This window comes from Pan troglodytes, chromosome 6 (genome assembly GCF_028858775.2).
Source record: "Pan troglodytes isolate AG18354 chromosome 6, NHGRI_mPanTro3-v2.0_pri, whole genome shotgun sequence".
In the NCBI taxonomy this organism is placed as follows: Eukaryota; Metazoa; Chordata; class Mammalia; order Primates; family Hominidae; genus Pan; species Pan troglodytes.
This window is the reverse complement of record NC_072404.2, coordinates 13356871-13375837: the sequence shown is the minus strand read 5'-3', so window position 1 is coordinate 13375837 and position 18967 is coordinate 13356871. Positions and strand designations below refer to the sequence as shown.

At 36.8% G+C, this 18967-nt stretch overlaps 1 protein-coding gene across 5 annotated transcripts in view; it reads left to right on the top strand.

The window, feature by feature from the left end:
• The window catches only part of COL28A1 (collagen type XXVIII alpha 1 chain), a 177025-nt gene that overhangs the window by 40148 nt on the left and 117910 nt on the right, over positions 1 to 18967 (top strand). For all 5 annotated transcript variants that reach the window (XM_063815224.1, XM_063815223.1, XM_063815221.1 and 2 more), the window contains 2 exons: positions 13798 to 13866; positions 14981 to 15049. In XM_063815224.1, coding sequence (XP_063671294.1) covers positions 13798 to 13866; positions 14981 to 15049 — 138 coding nt within the window. The remainder of the gene's footprint in view (positions 1 to 13797; positions 13867 to 14980; positions 15050 to 18967) is intronic.

The following is an 18967-nucleotide window of genomic DNA, read 5'->3' as shown; positions in this document are numbered from 1 at the left end:
GGGCTCAAGTGATTCTCCTGCCTCAGCCTCCAAAATAGCTAGGACTAGAGGCACATACCACTGTGCCTGGCTAAATTATAATTTTTTTTTTTGTAGAGATGGGCTCTCGCTTTGTTGCCCAGTTGAGTCTGGAATGCCTGGCCTCAAGGGATCCTCCTGCCTTGGCCTCCCAAAGAGTTGAGACTACAAGTGTGAGCCACCATACCTGGCTCAACTCTTTATGTCTAATAGTGTTATCACTTAGGGTTAAAAACATATTTCAATAAAATTTAGCCTTTAATTTCAGCAGTGCATTAAGTTTTAATAATGCATCAAGTATGTTTTGGGGGGGTTGGTTATAATTTTTCTGACATAATAGCACTTTGTGGTTGACTTTTACAGCATAATCATAAAAGGAGTCATTTTTCCAAAAGCATTTGAGCACTTCATCAATTTCCCAAGGGCCTCTCTTTTGTAAAATATACATGACATAAAATTGCCTCTTAAGTTTTAAGCACAAAGTTCACTGCCAAGTGAACAAAGTTCATTGCCAATCGAAAAGCTGTCAATTTCTAGATAATGTTGGGGATCGCTCGGAGTCTATGAAGTGGGCATGAGTTCCCCCTTTTCTTTCTAGTCATAGTTCTGGTTTAAGGTCTGGACTCTTACTTTGACACTATTACTAACTTCTATATAATTTCTACTGCTCTTTGGATCTGTTAGCTGGAGATTCATGTCATATTGGTCATTAGCTATTTTTTTCATTTTATACACTTATTAGTGTACTGTCATAAAAGTCAGTTTTCAGGGAATGATTTCATCTTGCCTCCCAGAATGTACTATACTTTGAAGACATAATAAGCTATTTTTGTTCCTCAATCTGGAAATAATATTTTATAGTGACATTTATTTTTATCCATTATCATTTTATTAGACAATTTTAAAAGAAGCTGCTTTTGCAATTTGTGCAAAGAAACCCTCTAAAATTCAGTAATTCTGTATTCTCTAATGGGCACAAGGAAGATTATTTATTTTGAAACTTCTACAGTACCTAACATTTATTTATTGTGTATTTATTATGTATAGGTAAAGTTTTAAGTGCTCATTTAATACTAATACCACCTTTTGAGACATGATCTATTCTTATTTCCATTGTACAGATTAGTCTACTAAGGCACAAAGAGTTTAAGCAATGGGTCCAAGTCTACAGAGCTAGTAAGGGACAGACTGAGTATTGAAACCCACAAGTCTGCTCTTAGCTACCATATTATATTTATCCCTTTAGGAAAAATTGCTGAATTTCCTGAATATTTGGCCTGAAATAAATGCATTTCTTTTTGACAGTGTGGAAGTTCTATCTGTCTTCCCTTCTGGTGGACTCTGGCTAGGGACAACAGTTTGTTGAAAGGTGCATTTCTCCTGGGTTTTAATCTTCATCTGAAAGTGCAGGAAAAAGGAAGGGAATATCTTGGGAGAAAGAAAACAGTAATGCTAATTGTGCATTTTCAAATATTATATTTCATATAAGACCTTAAAATAGAAACCTTTAAACTTGAAACATTTGCAAAGATTCCATGAGAGGTTCTAGAAAGGGCCTGCCTATGTCTATGAATTTACAAATGGTCTTTCTCTTGAATTACACTCACTTTCTGCTGCTTTAGGGATTGGCTTTTCTTCATTAAAGGGTTTTCAGAAAAGGTGGCCAAAGAACAAAAGGAAAAAAATGCATGTGTTAAGTCAGGAAAAAATGTGCTCCTGGCCCATTTTCACAAATTATTTCTGTCAATAATACTTTCCACATGTAAAGTAGCTCCTAGTCTGCCCTGAATGACTTTGTTGCCTTAGGAACAAAACATAGATGTTTCTCAGAAAGAAGCCTTAGCTCAGAGTCCACCTCATCCTCTACCACACACGAAGGTCATCTTGTGGCATTCATAAGAACATCTCAGCCAGGCGCAGTGGCTCACGCCTGTAATCCCAGCACTTTGGGAGGCCGAGGTAGGTGGATCACGAGGTCAGGAGTTCAAGACTCAAGACCAGCCTGGCCAAGATGGTGAAACCCTGTCTCTACTAAAAGCACAAAAATTAGCTGGGCGTGGTGGCGGGCGCCTGTGATCCCAGCTACTCTGGAGGCTGAGGCAGAGAGTTGCCTGAACCCGGGAGGCAGAGGTTGCTGTGAGCCAAGATTGCACCACTGCACTCCAGCTGGGGCAACAGAGCGAGACTCTGTCTCAAAAGAAAAAAAAACGGAACATCTCAATAGTCTCGGAAATCAGTTAGAATTGTAATCACACAAGTGCCCAAGAAGCCTTATCCCTGAGACCAAACTGAAATTGTGACTCAGGAGACAGCGCTATGCTCTGAGGAAAGACTGAACCCCTAAAAACCCAACGCTGCTGCCTTCCATGGGGCTGTCATGGTGGCTCAGGTTGCAATCACGTGTGACCCTTGAAAAAGGCCTTTAATTACTAGGAAGAATGGCTTATGATTGGTAGGCCTTTCAAGTCACAGAGGACAAGTTACCGAAACTAATTTTGAATAAATCAACACAGTGGAACACTGGGTTTGCCCAGCCTATATTAGGTAATTTTTGCCATTTTCTTGATGTCTTTCTGAGGTTATTTCTGAAGGGCATTTCCTTCTCAAATCTCATGCAAATCCACTCTTTCCAAGACTCTCTTTGTGCCTTGGGAGGAGGGACTGCACAGTGGCGTGTGCAGGAAGCAGCTGGTGACATTTCGAAGTATCCCAGCATTAGAGCTTCAAGGCCGAAAGGGCACAAGGAGATATCCCTCATGTTTTTTCCCAAGGGAAAGTACCATATGCTAATCCTCAAACAGTTAAAAAATACTGCAGTATTATATATTTATCTTAAAAAATGAATTGCCTCCCTTCTCCTAACTCCTTCCGTTGTTCTACTCTAGGACGTTCATAATATTCCTGCAGGATATTTGTCCTAAGTGTTTTCTTCTTGCTGTACCGTCAAGTGTAAGAAACTTAGCATTCTTTTACCTATGAGACTTGGTCTTACTTTATGTTCAATTTAAACTTCTGAGATTCTAAGAAAATCCATAGAGAAATAGCACTAGACTGGCCCAGTTTAATAAATGGATATGGTCAGGGTAAATGACACAAACATTCATCCAAAATGGACAAAAGACCTACTATTAGTGAATGAACTACAACCATGTTTGAAGAGGAGTTCATTGTATTGAGGGTGATGAGGGTAGTACATGATACATTTAGTTCACCCTGAAGTTTGCACCACACCACAGTTTTTGGATACCCTACTTTTCTGAATCCTACTTTTTCAAGCTTCCATCCCAGTTTCTGAGGTTCCCAAGCAAAGGATATGTTTTTCAGGTTAATGATATATTAATGAGGAGATTAAGTAAACAAGAGCTAGTTGTACAGACCCTGAACTTAAAACTGTAAGCATGCTAAACATCCCTATGCAACATCCTGTTTTCTTCAAAGTGTTCTACGAAAAAGGGTTTTGGTAAGAGGGCTGGCTGTCTTCCTTTCAGATATGATATTAGGAATGCATGTGTGGATATTTCTGGGAGCTGGAAGTGTGCTAATCAAGTTTCTCTCCTTTGAGCTTCCATGTATTATACCGTTAAACATTCCTAGTCTTCTTTCAGATAGGAACCATTGGCAGAAGAACTGGACAGATATGAGCAGGTCTATCACTATTTTTGAAAAGTCTAAATCAGAAGATTTGGGAACAATGGGTCAGGAACACCACTATCTGGGAGATTCAAAAATTCTGCTTTGCATACTAATTCACACACAATTACATGAAGCAACAAGTATTTTTTGAATGAATGAGTGAATAAAAGGTTTTAAATGGCATGAGTGGTCAACAGTGTCATACTGAAGACAGGTTATGTGGGCAGTTGCCTATGTGGTAACTTAATTTGGCAATATTGAGGTCATTGGGAAGATTCAAAAGAATAATTTCAGTAGAAGGGTCAAGGAGATGGCAATGAGTTGTGGAGAAAACCAGAGAGAAGGATTTAACAGTCAGGAACATTGACCATTCTTCTAACATAGTTGGGTAATAAAGACAAACAGGACAGTGTTGACATACCCCATCAAAAGCTTCCTGTGCATTAAACAATCCAATGTGTTACTTCTACTTTCTTCTAAAAGTGGCATGAAGACTTGGGGTTTAATTTGTATTTTTTACAGTTTCTTGTATACAACTTAGAGTCTTACATTTTCTATGCCAGTATTTTCATTAGAATAGAAATCACTAATGAAGATTTAGTAGTTTTAAAAATACATTATTGTTTTGGTCATTATTTAAGTACTTGGTTTGGCTCAAAATTAGCTTAGTAGCTAGGTCAACCTACTAAACATAACTAATGTTTCCAGTTATGGGTTGGAAGTAGTTCAACATCACAAATATGAACAACTATAAAGAATTTTACACCTTCTCCTCAAACAAGCATCTCGTGTAGATATATTTCAGTTCTTATATAAGTCAAAAACCTAACAATTTCCTAACATCATGATGTTGCTTTCAACCACTTAAAAAGTCATGATTTGTAACAGGATATAATTCCTTATAATTTATCACTTGAAGTGAAGTAAATCAAGTGAAAACATGTAGACACCTACATTTCTTGGCAAAGAATAATTAATCAAACAAAAAACTGTTTTAAGTTCACAATTCTCTTAACAGAATGACTGTATTTTTGGCTTCATGTAAACTATTTTAAGTATAGGGTAGTTGAACATGTCAGCTTTTCTAGTTGTCCAAAAACAGTAATTTGCTTTCTGGTTCTTCTGGCAGGACAACAACTTTGAACAAGGGTTGTGACTGCTCAGTGTATAGGAAGACTCCCTTTACAATTTTAATTATAAATAACTGTTAAATGAAGACTCATAGCCAAGCTGCCAAACGATGTGAATGTTTTTCCTTCAGAGATGTCAAAGTCTGAATGCTATTTCTGTTCTGGGCCTAATTAAAGGGAAAGAATCATTAGTAATCCAGCAATTCTTGCTGTAGAAAAGGCTTTGACCTACATGCACATCTGCCCACCAAGACTCTAGATGAGCTTATTAACTCGTTTGACATGAGACAACTGATAGTGACAACTTGAAGTGGCTGCCAGAACATGTGGGATGTCAGCCAATAGCTTCAAGGTAGATGATTTCTATTCCCAAATTGCTGATGCATGTGGTTCTCAGCAGATGGGGTATATATACTCTGTGTGTGTGTGTGTGTGTGCGTGTGTGTGTAGATTGTCAGGTAAAAGCTCTGATGGACCAAGGAACTGAAAATGCTGCCAACATTTCCCACAAAGTTGCTGAGTTTAACCTGCATGCATAGTCAAAGGGGGCACTAATGTGGATCAGAATCAGCCACTGCAGTGTCTTCAGAGGGATGTCAGAATGTTTTCTTTGTAATTACATCAATGTCCTTACTTATTTCAAGTAAGTTGCAGTAGCAAGTTTGCAACAGAGAAAATTAATTGTATTCCAAGGGTGTTTTTATTGTGGTAAAATATATAATAATATTTATTATTTGAACCATCTGTAAGTATGCAATTCAGTGGTATTAAATACATTCACAATGTTGTATAACCATCACCAGTATCTATACCCACAACTTTTTCATTGTCTCAACATAAACTCTGTACCCATTAACCAATAACTCCCCATATTTCCCTCCTCCCAGCCTCCAAGGGTAAGTTTTTAAGAAACATTATCACGCTGTCATATGCGCCCATCTGCTCTCATAATCAGTGGCCTTGTTTTTAGGTTAATGGAGCATGTCCACCCTGAATTTTTACCAGCAACTCATTTTGTGCTGGAGGATTCTAAACAGTGTCTTCTAGAGCTGCGATTCTCAAAAGCTCTCCTAATGGGCTGCTGACTGGTCCTTCCTTTTAGAGAAAATGACTTGCATTTTCTTAGATTTTGTTATATATAATGAAGTATGACCTTCCTATTAGTTGAAACACATGAATTGCCATGTTTGTAGGCCAAACATGATCAAATATTGTCAATTTCATGTGGTTAAACCTAATAGCATTCTAGAAGGTGAGTTAAGAGTTACTAAAATGTGGTTCAATATAATTTTTATTATATTCTTCACCAATTCATTGTTATTATGGAGTCTTTTTCTGCTTTAGAAAGCACAAGTAGGTAGAATATATGGACTGGAATTTCTCTCTTACCTAAATAGCTGGTATTCAAAAAAGATTTTAGTTGGAGATTTGACATAATAGTGGTTCCAAACTCAGTACAGTTCACTTACCAGTTTATATGTAGATTTACCTTGTGTGATCACAGTATTGCCAGTTATAATTTACATTACTTTTAACATTAAGTGACAACCAAGTAGACTTTATTTACCTGAAATAGCATGTGCATCAGCTTGGATAAATTATATTTCCTCTTGGCTTATATTTTATTTTAGAGATGCTTTGTCTTCATACGATGGATTTTCAGTTATGAGTAGATTGTAATTATATGACTTTTGTATTTTTCATCCTGTAATAAAGATATGAATTTAGTCTGCAGTCATACAATTTTTGAAATACTTTAAAAGAAGAATTAAAAAGTTTCAAGAGGCAGTTTGGCATAGTGATTAAGGTTTGGGTTTAACCTCAAACTGCTGGGTTTCAAACCCAGTCCTATATTTTATTGGCTCTATGATTTGGGCAAGTTACTTTACCTCCCTATGACTCAATCTTTTCATCCATGCAGTAAGTTAATAACAGTAGCTACTTCTTAGAGCTGTGGTAAGGATTAAATGAGTTAATACACGTCAGTCACATAGAGCAGCACTTCTTGCATAGTAAGTGCCATATGTGTTGGTAATTTTAATTAAGTAGTTAAGTATTTTGACAACTGTCTTTATACTAATGTAGACCAAGTTTATTCTGGTAAATTTTCTAAAAGCAAGCCTTTTATAACACAACACTTCCTCTGAAATGAGAAACTTGGTGCTAAAAATGGAGCTTGATTTAACAAGTACTTGATAAATATTGATCCTTCTTTCCTTCCTTCCTTCCTTCCTTTCTTCCTTCCTTTCTTCCCTCCCTCCCTCCCTCCCTTCCTTCCTTCCTTCCTCTCTTTCCAAAAGGAGGCTTTCTTGACCTTTCTCCCAAGTCTCTGTATACAGTCATCACTTCACTGAGTTTCAGCTGAGAATGTATCCTGGCCATACTTGAACCATTCTGCACCTACAAAATGTTCATCCATCATTTTCTTCCATTTGAAAAGTATTAGAATATTTGCAATAAAACTTAAAATATTAAAGTTGGTGCCATACATATCTGGGAAATGATTTTTAAAAGTTGCTAAAACATCTTTGTAATGTTAAGAAAATATGATAAAATTGTTCATAATTGTATTATCAAAAAAAAGTGTAAAGTTATGTCCTCAAATAATTCAGTCTTGGATAACCATTTGTTATGTATTATCTTAGAGAAATGAAGGATTTGCTTTTGGTTAGAATCAGTGCCAGGGATACGGAGTGTTAGTTGGCTTTCTCAGCTGAATTTTCCTCTTCATTGTGGTTTCATTACTCTTTCAGCTAAAAAAAAAGATTAATTGTGTCTGGGTGAATTGGTAGGAGAAATTGTGTAATAGGTACTTGATATCATTATGTAATTTATATACAGTTGCTCCTAGTTGAAAACCTAAGCGAACCACAGGGAACTGCAGAGGAGCATTTCTAGACCCACAGCTCCTCAGCCCAGAACAGCTGTCCAGTTTTGTTCACCTCCCACAGCTAGCAGAGCACCTGCTCCGTAGTCAATGCTCAGTAAACGTCTGGTGCATGGATGATTGAGTGAATGATAGGAATGAGCTAAACACTGAGAATGCAAAGCTGAACAAAATCATATGCATCATCCCCACAGTCTAGTGGGGAGGAGATGGAGAACATTAAATGCAAAGTTGCAACTTGTAATGAATGCTCAGAAAAAAAAGGAAAACAGTACTATCAATACTAAAATAGTGATTTCATCTTATCAGAAAAACCCTTCTTGAAGCCATGCTGCTTAAAATAAGATCTGAAGGGTAAGAATCACTATGAAAGAGAAAGGTAAGAGCATCCCAGACAGACAGAATAGACTGTGCAAAGATCCTGTGGCAGGAGGAGCAAGGCAAGTACAAGGAATTCAACAAAAGCCAATGTTGCTGGGGTGGGGAGTAAAGAGGTGACTGATGACAGATGGATTGGAGAGGCAGGGCCTTGTAAGGAGCTCTGTCTTTGGGAAAGGCCTCAGAAGGTTTTACTCAGATAAAAATTAAAATTAAAAAATTGCTCTGCAGCAATGGAGGGAATAAATTGGAGCATGCTAGAGTGGCTGCGAGTAGAGTACTAAGGGCTTTGTTGTACTCTGAACAAGAGGTATTATCAGTTTGCTGTAGACTGGAGACGCGTGGTAGAGGACTGAAGTGGATGGATTTGAGAGATATTTAGGAGGCATACTGATAGGTGTTGGGATGCGTTGCATATGGTGGCAGAGGGAGTGGGAGGTGTCATGAATGACCCCTAGGTTCCCGTTTGACACAGGAGGGATTCTGGTGCCCTTCCCTGAGGTGGGAAGGGCTGGAAGATGACTCTATTGGGGAGTGAAAGATGACAATTTATCTTTGGAAATGGTGAGTCTCTTTTTGAAATTCTCTTTTTCCCCAACTCCCCACAAGACATCTTTGTATTCTTCCACTCCCACCTGACTTAAATGTTGGTACTGTTCATGGTACTGACCTGAGCCTTCAACCTCATTAATCACTCTAAACCACAGTGCCCAATAAGGTAGCCACATGTGTCTACTGGGCATTTGAAATGTGGCTGGTCCAAATTGAGATGTGCTGTAAGTATAAGATACACATCAGATTTCAAAGACTTGGCATTAAAAGATGGTAAAAAATAATTAATACTCTAAAAAGTGTTGATTACATGTCAAAATGATAATATGTTGTATTTATTAAGTAAAATTTATTAATTATAATTTACCTGTTTTTTTATTTCTTAATGTGGCTAGTAGAGAATTTAAAATTACAAATGTGGCTCGCTGTCTACTTGCATTGGACCATGCTGCTCCAGACAGTGGCCCTAGTGTCACCTTGTTTCCGGCCTGTTGGGCTCGCAGGCTGCTGACTGTCTCTAGAATATTTAACATCATTTTAAGCCTCATACTCTTTCTTCTTCTGTAACTTTTGTTTCTTTTCTTTTCCATCAGATTAGCTATGATTCCTACTTCTTTGTTTGGATCAAACATCTCCTCTACTATATGAAACTTTCCCAATTCCTTAAGGTAGAATTAAACATTTCTGCCTCAGAGTCTTATGTATTCTGTTAATATCTTTATTATGCTAATTCACATGCTTGTATTTTATTTTATATTGATTTGTCTCTCCAGCCAGATTGTAAGCTTCTGCAAAGTGCAGGTGCAATCTGATTTATGTCTGTGATTAGGTAACCTGATATTCAATTATAGACATAAATTGTTATTTACCTATTATTAGTTTGGTGCTCAAAAAAGGTCTGGTGAATAACAATTAAATCTATACATATTAAACAGGTGTTGTGTGACTGGTTATGACTTAGATGTTTTGCAGACAATATCTTGAATCCTCTCAACAATGCTACAAGGCAGATATAATTATCTTCATTTTGCATATGGAGATCTTGCAAAAGCTAAAATTGTTAGTAAATGATAGAACCAAGGTTCTACAAGACCAAATGATTCAAAGCCATGGTTTTTTCCCTGTGACTCCATGCATGAAGGGCTAGGTGTGGTGGCTTACACCTGTAATCCCAGCATTTTGGGAGGCCAAGACAGAAGAATCATTTGAGGAAAGGAGTTTGAAAAAAAAACCCAAACCCCAAAATCTATTTCCTATGATTGTTAGAAGATTAAATGAGATAATGTATATAACATGTCTGGGCAGTGCTGATAAATAGCAGGTTTTATTAAACATTGGCTTCCTGTCCTCTTGAAGCCCATAGTATGGGTGTTCTTAATTTCTGAAAAGGACAAAGGTGGTTTACCTAAACTTTTTGCTGCCTCCACACATGCTCACACTCACATTCACACACATTCACACTCACATGGAGGTAATGAGAAGCATATTCTTTCTGGGGCTACTCATTTTAACCCAGACCTCTTTGTTATACTTGCCTGTTGGTAAATGGCTCTGATGGCAAATGAAAGTAAAGTAGATAAATAATTACTGTGGACATGCAATTTTTTGGGCATGCCATCTCTCTCTCTTTGTGTGTGTGTGTGTGTGTGTGTGTTGCTAAGGGCTGGGGTAGGAATATTATCAGGAAAGGAATCATGCCTGCCATCTTACCAGGGCTATTCTGACTAGAGTGCTGACTCTTCCCTCCCTGTTTTGTTTTTACCCAGACAGCATATTTTAGAGTCAGGACCACTTTCTTTACTACCTCAGGAATCTCTGTAGGAAAGAAAAAGGGGAAATTGGAAGGGAATAAACATGAGCTATAGGCCAATACTGTTTTGTGGATCCTACCTTGAGATACCAGGCTCCCGAGAAATAAATTTAAGCAAGTGAAATGTGAAGCTACATTGCTAAGGGGCTGTGTTCAGGTAAAGGAGAGCAATCCCTCTGTAATCTTCAGATCCCTGCAACTGCCTCGTAAAGCAATATTAAGATATTGCTCAGCTGCTCTTGGTACTTGACTAAAGCTAAAGGGATTTCGTGGGCTCAAGGTAAGAGAGCTGCTTCTACTCTTGATTCTCCTGATCCATACATTTCAAGGTAATGACCAAACCAATTTCTTGTCACCAACCTGGGCTCTTGGTTTGTTTCTGATCAAACATCAGATAAGTACCAAGTAGGGCAGAACTTCCACTACTCAAAAAATCCTCAAATTCTCTACCAAATATATAATTTAGATGCCTTCTGACCCATTACAGAACCAATGCTACGTATAGAAGGGATAAAAAATGAATAGAATAAGTGAATTTAGGGCCTTGTATTGTTATTATTGTATTTTTTTTAGCCAGACAAATTCAGCAGTGGGTAGATATTATTATTGTATTTTTAATGGTATTATATATATTATATATAAATGTTATATAACATATAATATACAATTATGTATTATATATTATATTATATATATAACATTATTTATATAATATATAATATATGATATATATAATATATATATTCTCATTTTACATGTTTTTAGCCATGGAATTTATATATACATGTTACATAATATATATAACATTATATATACCTGTTATATAATATATATAATAATGTTATATAATATATATAACAGGTATATATACTGTTATATAATATATATAACAGTATATATATTATATATAACATATAATGTTATATAATATGTATAACATATGTATTATATAACATTATATATACTGTTATATATATTATATAACAGTATATATACCTGTTATATATTATATAACAGTATATATACATGTTATATATATATATATTATATAACAGGTATATATAATGTTATATATATTATGTAACATGTATATATAAATTCCACAGCTAAAAACATGTAAAATGAGAATGTCAGTCAACTGGCTGCTCAGAAAACTTAATCAATACAGAAAAACAAGTACAACCTTAGGAGTTTAAGGGAAAAAATATTTGCCAGACTGACTTGTACTCAACAGGATGCACAGTAAGTACTTTTGAATTCAATCCACTTAAATATCAAAGGATCATAAATGTGGATGACTCATTTTGAGGCAGGATTCCTTTGTTTTAAATCACCCTGAGCCTGGGCATATCTTCTGGGGAGCTGGTTTGACTCTGACTCTTCTTAGCCCTTCTGGTTCTCTTTCGCAATTGGTCAAAGTCAACAGACTTTTTTTTTGTTTTGTTTTTTAACAGACGGAGTCTCGCTCTGTTGCCAAAGCTGGAGTGTGGTGGCGTGACCTTGGCTCACTGCAACCTCTACCTCCCAGGTTCAAGCAATTCTCCTGCCTCAGCCTCCCAAGTAGCTGGGACTATAGGCACGTGCCACCAGGCCCAGCTAATTTTTTTTTTTTTTTTAGTATTTTTAGTAGAGACAGTGTTTCACCATGTTGGCCAGGCTGGTCTTGAACTCCTGACCTCAAGTGATTCACCTGCCTCGGCCTCCCAAAGTGCTGGGATTACAGGCATGAGCCACCACATCGGTTACAGACTTCTTATAGTAAAGCAATGTCTTTACTATATCCACAGAACATTGCTCTGGTCATTAGGTGTCCCTTCCAAAATCACAAGCTTCTGGGGTAAATTGAGACTTTAATATTTCTGAAAACTCCTTTATCTCCCTTCATCTCAGAGAAGGCTTGTTTCACTTTCCTGTTTCATTTTACTGTTGGTTAGTGAAAGCATGAAGAGAGAAATCTTTGGGTTGAATGAAATTTTAAATAGCAAATATTCATTAGCTGAAACATAAGAGTGTTCAGCAATCTTCCTTAGCATAAATTAAAGATACATGTGTGAATGTAAAAAACTGGAAGGAAATACACCGAAATTTTATAGTATTAATAGTTACAGATAGGTAATTTAAAATTTTCTTTGCATGCCTGCTTTTTAATATATGACAATTTTCTACAATGAGACATATTATTTTCATAAACAGAAAAAAATAATATTATGAAAAGGGTAATTGGAGTCAATAGCCACTCCCCTTCCCCTATCATCATGCCACAGGGCTTAAAGCCCGAGAGACCTAAAGAGCTGTAACTGTGTGAGTGGTATTCAGGTGTGAGTTTGGGCTGGCCAGGTAATCTCTCTGGGACTTGGGTTTCTCACCTGTGAAATGTAGAGGTTTGAGTGCAATGGTCGCATCTAGTTCTAAAATGCCTGAATTCTATTATGGGCCTGCCACATCATAGGCTATTATTATTTCAAAATGCTCTGGCTTTGAGTAACAGAAATCTTGAATAATAGTGGCTTAAATCATAAGAACTCTTGCTGTTGAGTAAACAGAATATTTGAAGGCAGGTAGTCCAGGACTGGATCAGTTGCTCATTGAGGGTATCCAGGAGCCAGGCCTCTTCAGCTGCTGGCTTTTGTCCTAGAGATTGCTGCCTCATAGTTACAAGATAGTTATCACATCTCTATGTAGGAAAGAAGAGACAGAGGCAGTTTTCTCCTTTGCATCCAGTAAGGTCCTTCACAACTCGTTTGTCAGAATTGAGCCATGTGACCAACTGAGATGAATCAGTGACAAAGGGAAAGGAGATTCCCATCTTGCATTAGGCCAATGATCATTCATCCTACACCTCTGAGGGCAAAGAACAGCCACCCACTGACTGACTCAATTGGGGGTTTATCAGCAGGGAAGGAAAGCTGAGAAAGGACAGCCACAGGGGAGGAAACAAAATATGTCTTCCAGAGCACTTAAAGATTTGTGAATGAATGAGTGATGGCTGCATTATGCCTTTTATGGATCCCGAAAACACTTGACTTTGTGGGCCCCTTCCTCCATAAAAACATTAAAAAATTATATTTATGAATGCAAGCTGTATTCATTGTTATATAGTCATTATGTTTATTTTTATTTTGAATCAAAAAATTACAATTGGAACATATTTGCAGGCTCCTAAAAGTGTTGTGGACCCAGATATTGTGACTACTGTGCCTAGTGGATAATTTGATCTTGGGTCTGTGTTTTCTTTCCAAATGAGTTGTAAACAATTGAGGGCAGGCACGATGTACAGGTTTGTTGTTGCTCTGAAGGCCCCTATTGCAAAACCATACATCTAAAAGCTGCTTAATCAATACTATTGAGTCGACCTAACATATAACTGATGTCACTATTTCTTCCTCCAGGGTGAGCCAGGTCCTCCTGGTCCTTATGGTTCTCCAGGAGCTCCTGGAATTGGACAGCAAGGTATTAAGGTAAAGATACTTGTCTTTTTGCCCACTGATGACTGTTGAATTTATTGTAGGGCCTGGGGGAGCCATGATTTGAACTCCATTTGGCCTAAATCCAATAGACACAAGGAGGCTTCCTGAAGTTACTTCATTTTATGTGCTTGGACACAGAAATGTGCTTGTCAGGGGCAGTTACCACAAGAATAATTAATGTATTTTTTAATTTTGTTGGAATGAAAAACTTACTTGTCTCCAAATACCCACCCTTTTGCCAAGGTACATGTAGTTCTGTTGTTTTCATGGACTTTAAACATTCACATGCAAATATGTTATTGGGAAGTGAAACAACACATCAACAATCATGGTTCACACTGAATAAGCATAAAGGGGCAGAAACCAGAAGGGCCATGGCAATGAATAGGTCAATGTTGGCAGAGAGGTTTGTAGAGAACTAGAAAGGGAAGGAAGGAACGTCCATCCTGTGAGGCTGTACATTATGTAGGACATATTAATAAAGCAGAAGTGCCTATTTTGAATGGCTTTTCCAAGTGGTTGTGACAATAAGACTTTGATGCAGGATTAAAATAGCAAGCAGTACAAAACAGTGTACTTTGAATGTAATTGAATATCCCCATGTATAGCATTTCAACAATAAGCACATTGAGACTCCAGAAAAGGTGGAGTTTATGCTGGCAGAGTTATGGAGAAGTTTTCTGGAGGAGATGAAGTCTGAAAAGAGCTTAAAGGAGAGATGATAGGATAGAGTGGGGACAAGGAAGGGGTGACATTCCTGGATGGTGGCAAGAGGGCAGGGCACAGCACACACATTGTCAGCTTAGTCAGCTCCGTAACCAACCTGCATTGCCACACAGTCTGTCCTGCCAATTCTTACACAATATTTTGTGAAAACTGAAAATACTGAATTACATTTGGACAAGAAGAGATAATAAACATTTTAGGGTAATTTGTTCACTTAAATTCGAGCTATTTCTCTTCCTCTAGAATTTTTTACCTTTATGAAAACCAACATTTTGTCTATTTTGCTATTTATCCTTGTTGAAATCTTGAGAGAACTTTGCGCTATGTTTATTCTTTATTTAAAATCTCAAGCTTTCATTCTATTATTTCTTTCTCTTAGGGAGAAAGAGGCCAAGAAGGAAGACCGGGAGCTCCAGGACCCATTGGAGTTGGTGAGCCTGGACAGCCAGTAAGTAGCAAAAATTCTAGATGGAATGAAAAGGACAAATATAGTTTTTACTTGTTCTTTCTGTTTAGAATAAATGGTCAGATTAATCCACCTTGTATCTATTTTATTTATTTATTTTTTGAGACGGAATCTCACTGTCACCCAGGCTGGAATGCAGTGGCATGATCTCGGCTCACTGCAACCACCACCTCCTGGGTGCAAGTGATTCTCCTGCCTCAGCCTCCAGTTAGCTGGGACTACAAGTGCACATCACCAGGCCCAGCTAATTTTTTTTGTATTTTTAGTAGAGACGGTGTTTTGCCATGTTGGCCAGGCTCATCTCGAACTCCTGAGCTGAGGTGATTCACCCACCTCAGCCTCCCAACCACCTTGCATCTTTATGAGCAACAAATGAAAATAAATATGCGAGAACCAGATCCAAGTGCTATTTTTCACAACACTTGAAATAGAACTATGTATATATGTATATGTGTAAATATATATGATGTTTACAACCAACTCTCTTTTACTGTAACTTCTTACAAGATTAATCAACTTGAACAAGAAGAAAAGAGTTCTCATGTGTCAAAATTTTCTAGGAAGATCTGGACTCAAGCCTAATGTTTATACTTTATAATGGATTTCTTTGTAACCACGAGAAAAATCACTGAGAATAAGGACTTGGCTCATTATCTAATCCATGAGTATGCTCTAAAGCTAGGATTGATAATGGTAGACAGATAATACCTGTGTTATTCACAGCATCTCTTTTATGTAGTTTTGAAGTTTACTGTTGTTGGAGAAGAAAAAAATTTCTACTAAAAGACATTTGGAGAGGAAGTGAATAAAATATGATTATTCTGGTATATGAAGCTTGTTAACTTTTCAAGTAATCATTATTCTCCTAGGGAAAAATAGTAGCTGACTCACTTAGGTACAAATAAAAACAACTGATTGTGGATAGCTGGTCTTTGAAGTTGTCTTTGCACTGCATAGTTCCTCACATGTGTATATTCACAGAAACATACACTTCCTTACTGCACTCTGTGAGTGAAATGGCAACATATTATTTAGGTTTAGGCTTTTCACTAATGTCTGAACATACTAATTCAAAAAAGAGAGCATTATATGGAAGAAAAATACACTGGACTAATCATCTAGAGATCAGTGATCTAGTCTTAGTTTCCACTAAATAGATAGTACCATTAAAGATAAACCACTAACTTATTTTGGTCTCTATTTTGGTTTTGTGTTTCTGCTTAACAAACTTCCTCAGGACTAAGTGCCTTAAAACAATAATTTGTTATTTCTTATGATTTTGCGGGTTGACATGAGAGTTCTTTATAACTTGAAGTCAGATGGAGTGCTAAAATGGCTGGAATGTTAAAAATGGCCTCACATGGCTGGCAGTTTGGTGCAGGTTGTTGTCTGGGAGCTTAGCTAGGGTTGTTGCCCAGAGACCTCATTTCTCCTCCACATGGGCAGCTACAGTGGTTGCTTGGGCTTCCTCACAACATGGCAGCTTGAATCCAAGCAGGAGTGTTCCAATAGGCAGAAACCACTCATCATGTAAAGCTTAGCCTCAGAAATTATACAGCATCATTTCTGTGACATCTAAAGTAAGTATAGGACCAGCTCAGATTCGAGTGGAATAGAAAAAGATTTTGCCCGCTTATGAAGAATATCAAAGAACTTGTGGATGTATTTAATTTAGCGAAGTCTCAAATTTTAACTTCTATAAAATTAAAAGATTGGGTTCTCCTTAGGTCTATGATTTTCAGAGCTGGAAATATTCTGAAAATGTCAAAGAAATAAGTCATAATTAATTTTTTTTAAGAGAGTCTTGCTCTGTCGCCCAGGCTGGAGGGCAGAGGCATGATCTCGGCTCACTGCAGCCTCTGCCTCCCAGGTTCACATGATTCTCCTGCCTCAGCCTCCCAAGTAGCTGGGATTACAGGTGCCCACCACCATGCCTGGCTAATTTTTGTAGTTTTTGTAGAGACAGGGTTTCACCATATTGGCCAGGCTGGTCTCAAACTCCTGACCTCAGGTGATGAACCCACCTCTGCCTCCCAAAGTAATGGGATTACAAGCGTGAGCCACTGTGCCCCGCATAAAAAATTTTTAAATATAGATTGATGATTGTTTTTTCCAAAGAACTTTGTGCTTTGCTATTATTTATACCTTCCAAAGTCAGCACTAAACTTAAGAATGAGTGTCACTTATTCATTGTCATTCTTAAAATGTTTTTTTTAAAATAATGAAATATTTTAAGCATATTGGAAAATATAGAAAATGAGTTGGTAAACCTCCGCCAGGTAGACAATTATACTTAGTACATTTACTACTCTTGCTTTAGATTTTCTTTAAAAAACATAAAACATTATGGATACAGTAAAGTCTCCCTATCTTTTTCAGACAATAGAAGAGGAAGAAACATTTATCAACTTAATTTATGAGGCCAGTTTTCCCCTGATACCAAAACAAAATACTAAACATACATAAGAAGAAAACTACAGACCAATATCCCTTGTGAATATAGACATAAAAATTCTTAACAACATGCTAGCTAATAGAATTCAGCAATATATAAAAAGAATTATACAGCATGACTAAGTGGGGTTTATCCTGTGGATGCAAGCCTGGCTTAATAATTGAAAATTAATCAATGGAATACACCATATTAATAGGCTAAAGAAGAAAGATCACATGATCACATCAAAAGACACAGGAAAGCATTTGGCAAAACTCAAAACCCTAATAAACGCTGATAAATCTCTCATAGAAACTCTCAGAAAGCTATAAATAGAGGAGGAACTTCCTCAATTTCTATGAGAAATCTAGAGCTAACATTATGCGTAATAGTGAAAGAGTGAATGCATCCCTCTAAGATCAGGAACAAGACAAAGATGTCTGTTCTCATCAGTCTTATTCAACATATTGGAAGTTCCAGCCAGCACAATAAGACAAGAAAAAGAAATATAAGGCATTGGTATAAAAACAATAAATAAAACTATCCTTATTTGCAGATGATATGATGGCCTCCATAGAAAACCCCAAGAAATCTATACAAAAACCTCCTAGAATTAACAAGTGAGTTCAGCAAGGTCACAGGGTACAATATCAACATACAAAATCTATTTAATTTCTGTATACTAGTAATGAACACATAGAAACTAAAATTAAAAGCACAACACCATTTTTAATTGCTAAAAAAGAAAAATACTTGGGTAGAAATCTAATAAGACATGTATAGGGCTTGTATAAAACTACAAAACACTGATGAAAGAAATCAGAGAATACTTAATACATTTAGAGGCATGTTTATAGATTAGAAGACTCAACAACATAAAGATGTAAATTCTTCCCAAATTGATGTAAAAGTTTAGTGCAAATGTCTTTGATACCCCAGCAAGATTTTGTTTAGACTTGGACAGGGCTATTTTAAAATTAATATGGAAAGGCAAAAGAGCTAGAATAGCTTTTTAAAAACTTGAAAAAGAATACACTTGGAGAAATTATACTAACTTTTCTGGTCTTAAGATTTATTATATCTTAATTGTACAGTAACAATGACTGTGTGGTATTGGCAAATTATAGAAATATGATCAGTGGAACAGAATAGAGACCCCAGATTCAGACCTACACAAGTATAGTCAACAGATTGTGAAAGCAATCCAATAGAGGAAACATAGTCTTTTTAACAAATGGTGCTGGCACAATTGGATATCTGTGCAAACACAAAAAATGAACCTCAATTTAAGTCTCACACCTTATACAAAAAGTAACTCAAAATGGATCATAGATTTAAATATAAAATGTAAAAACTGTAAAACTTTTAGAATAAAACATATGAGAAAATCTTTAGGATCATGGGCTTGATGAAGATTTCTTAGACATGTCACCAAAAACATGATCCCCCCTAAAAAGTAATTAACT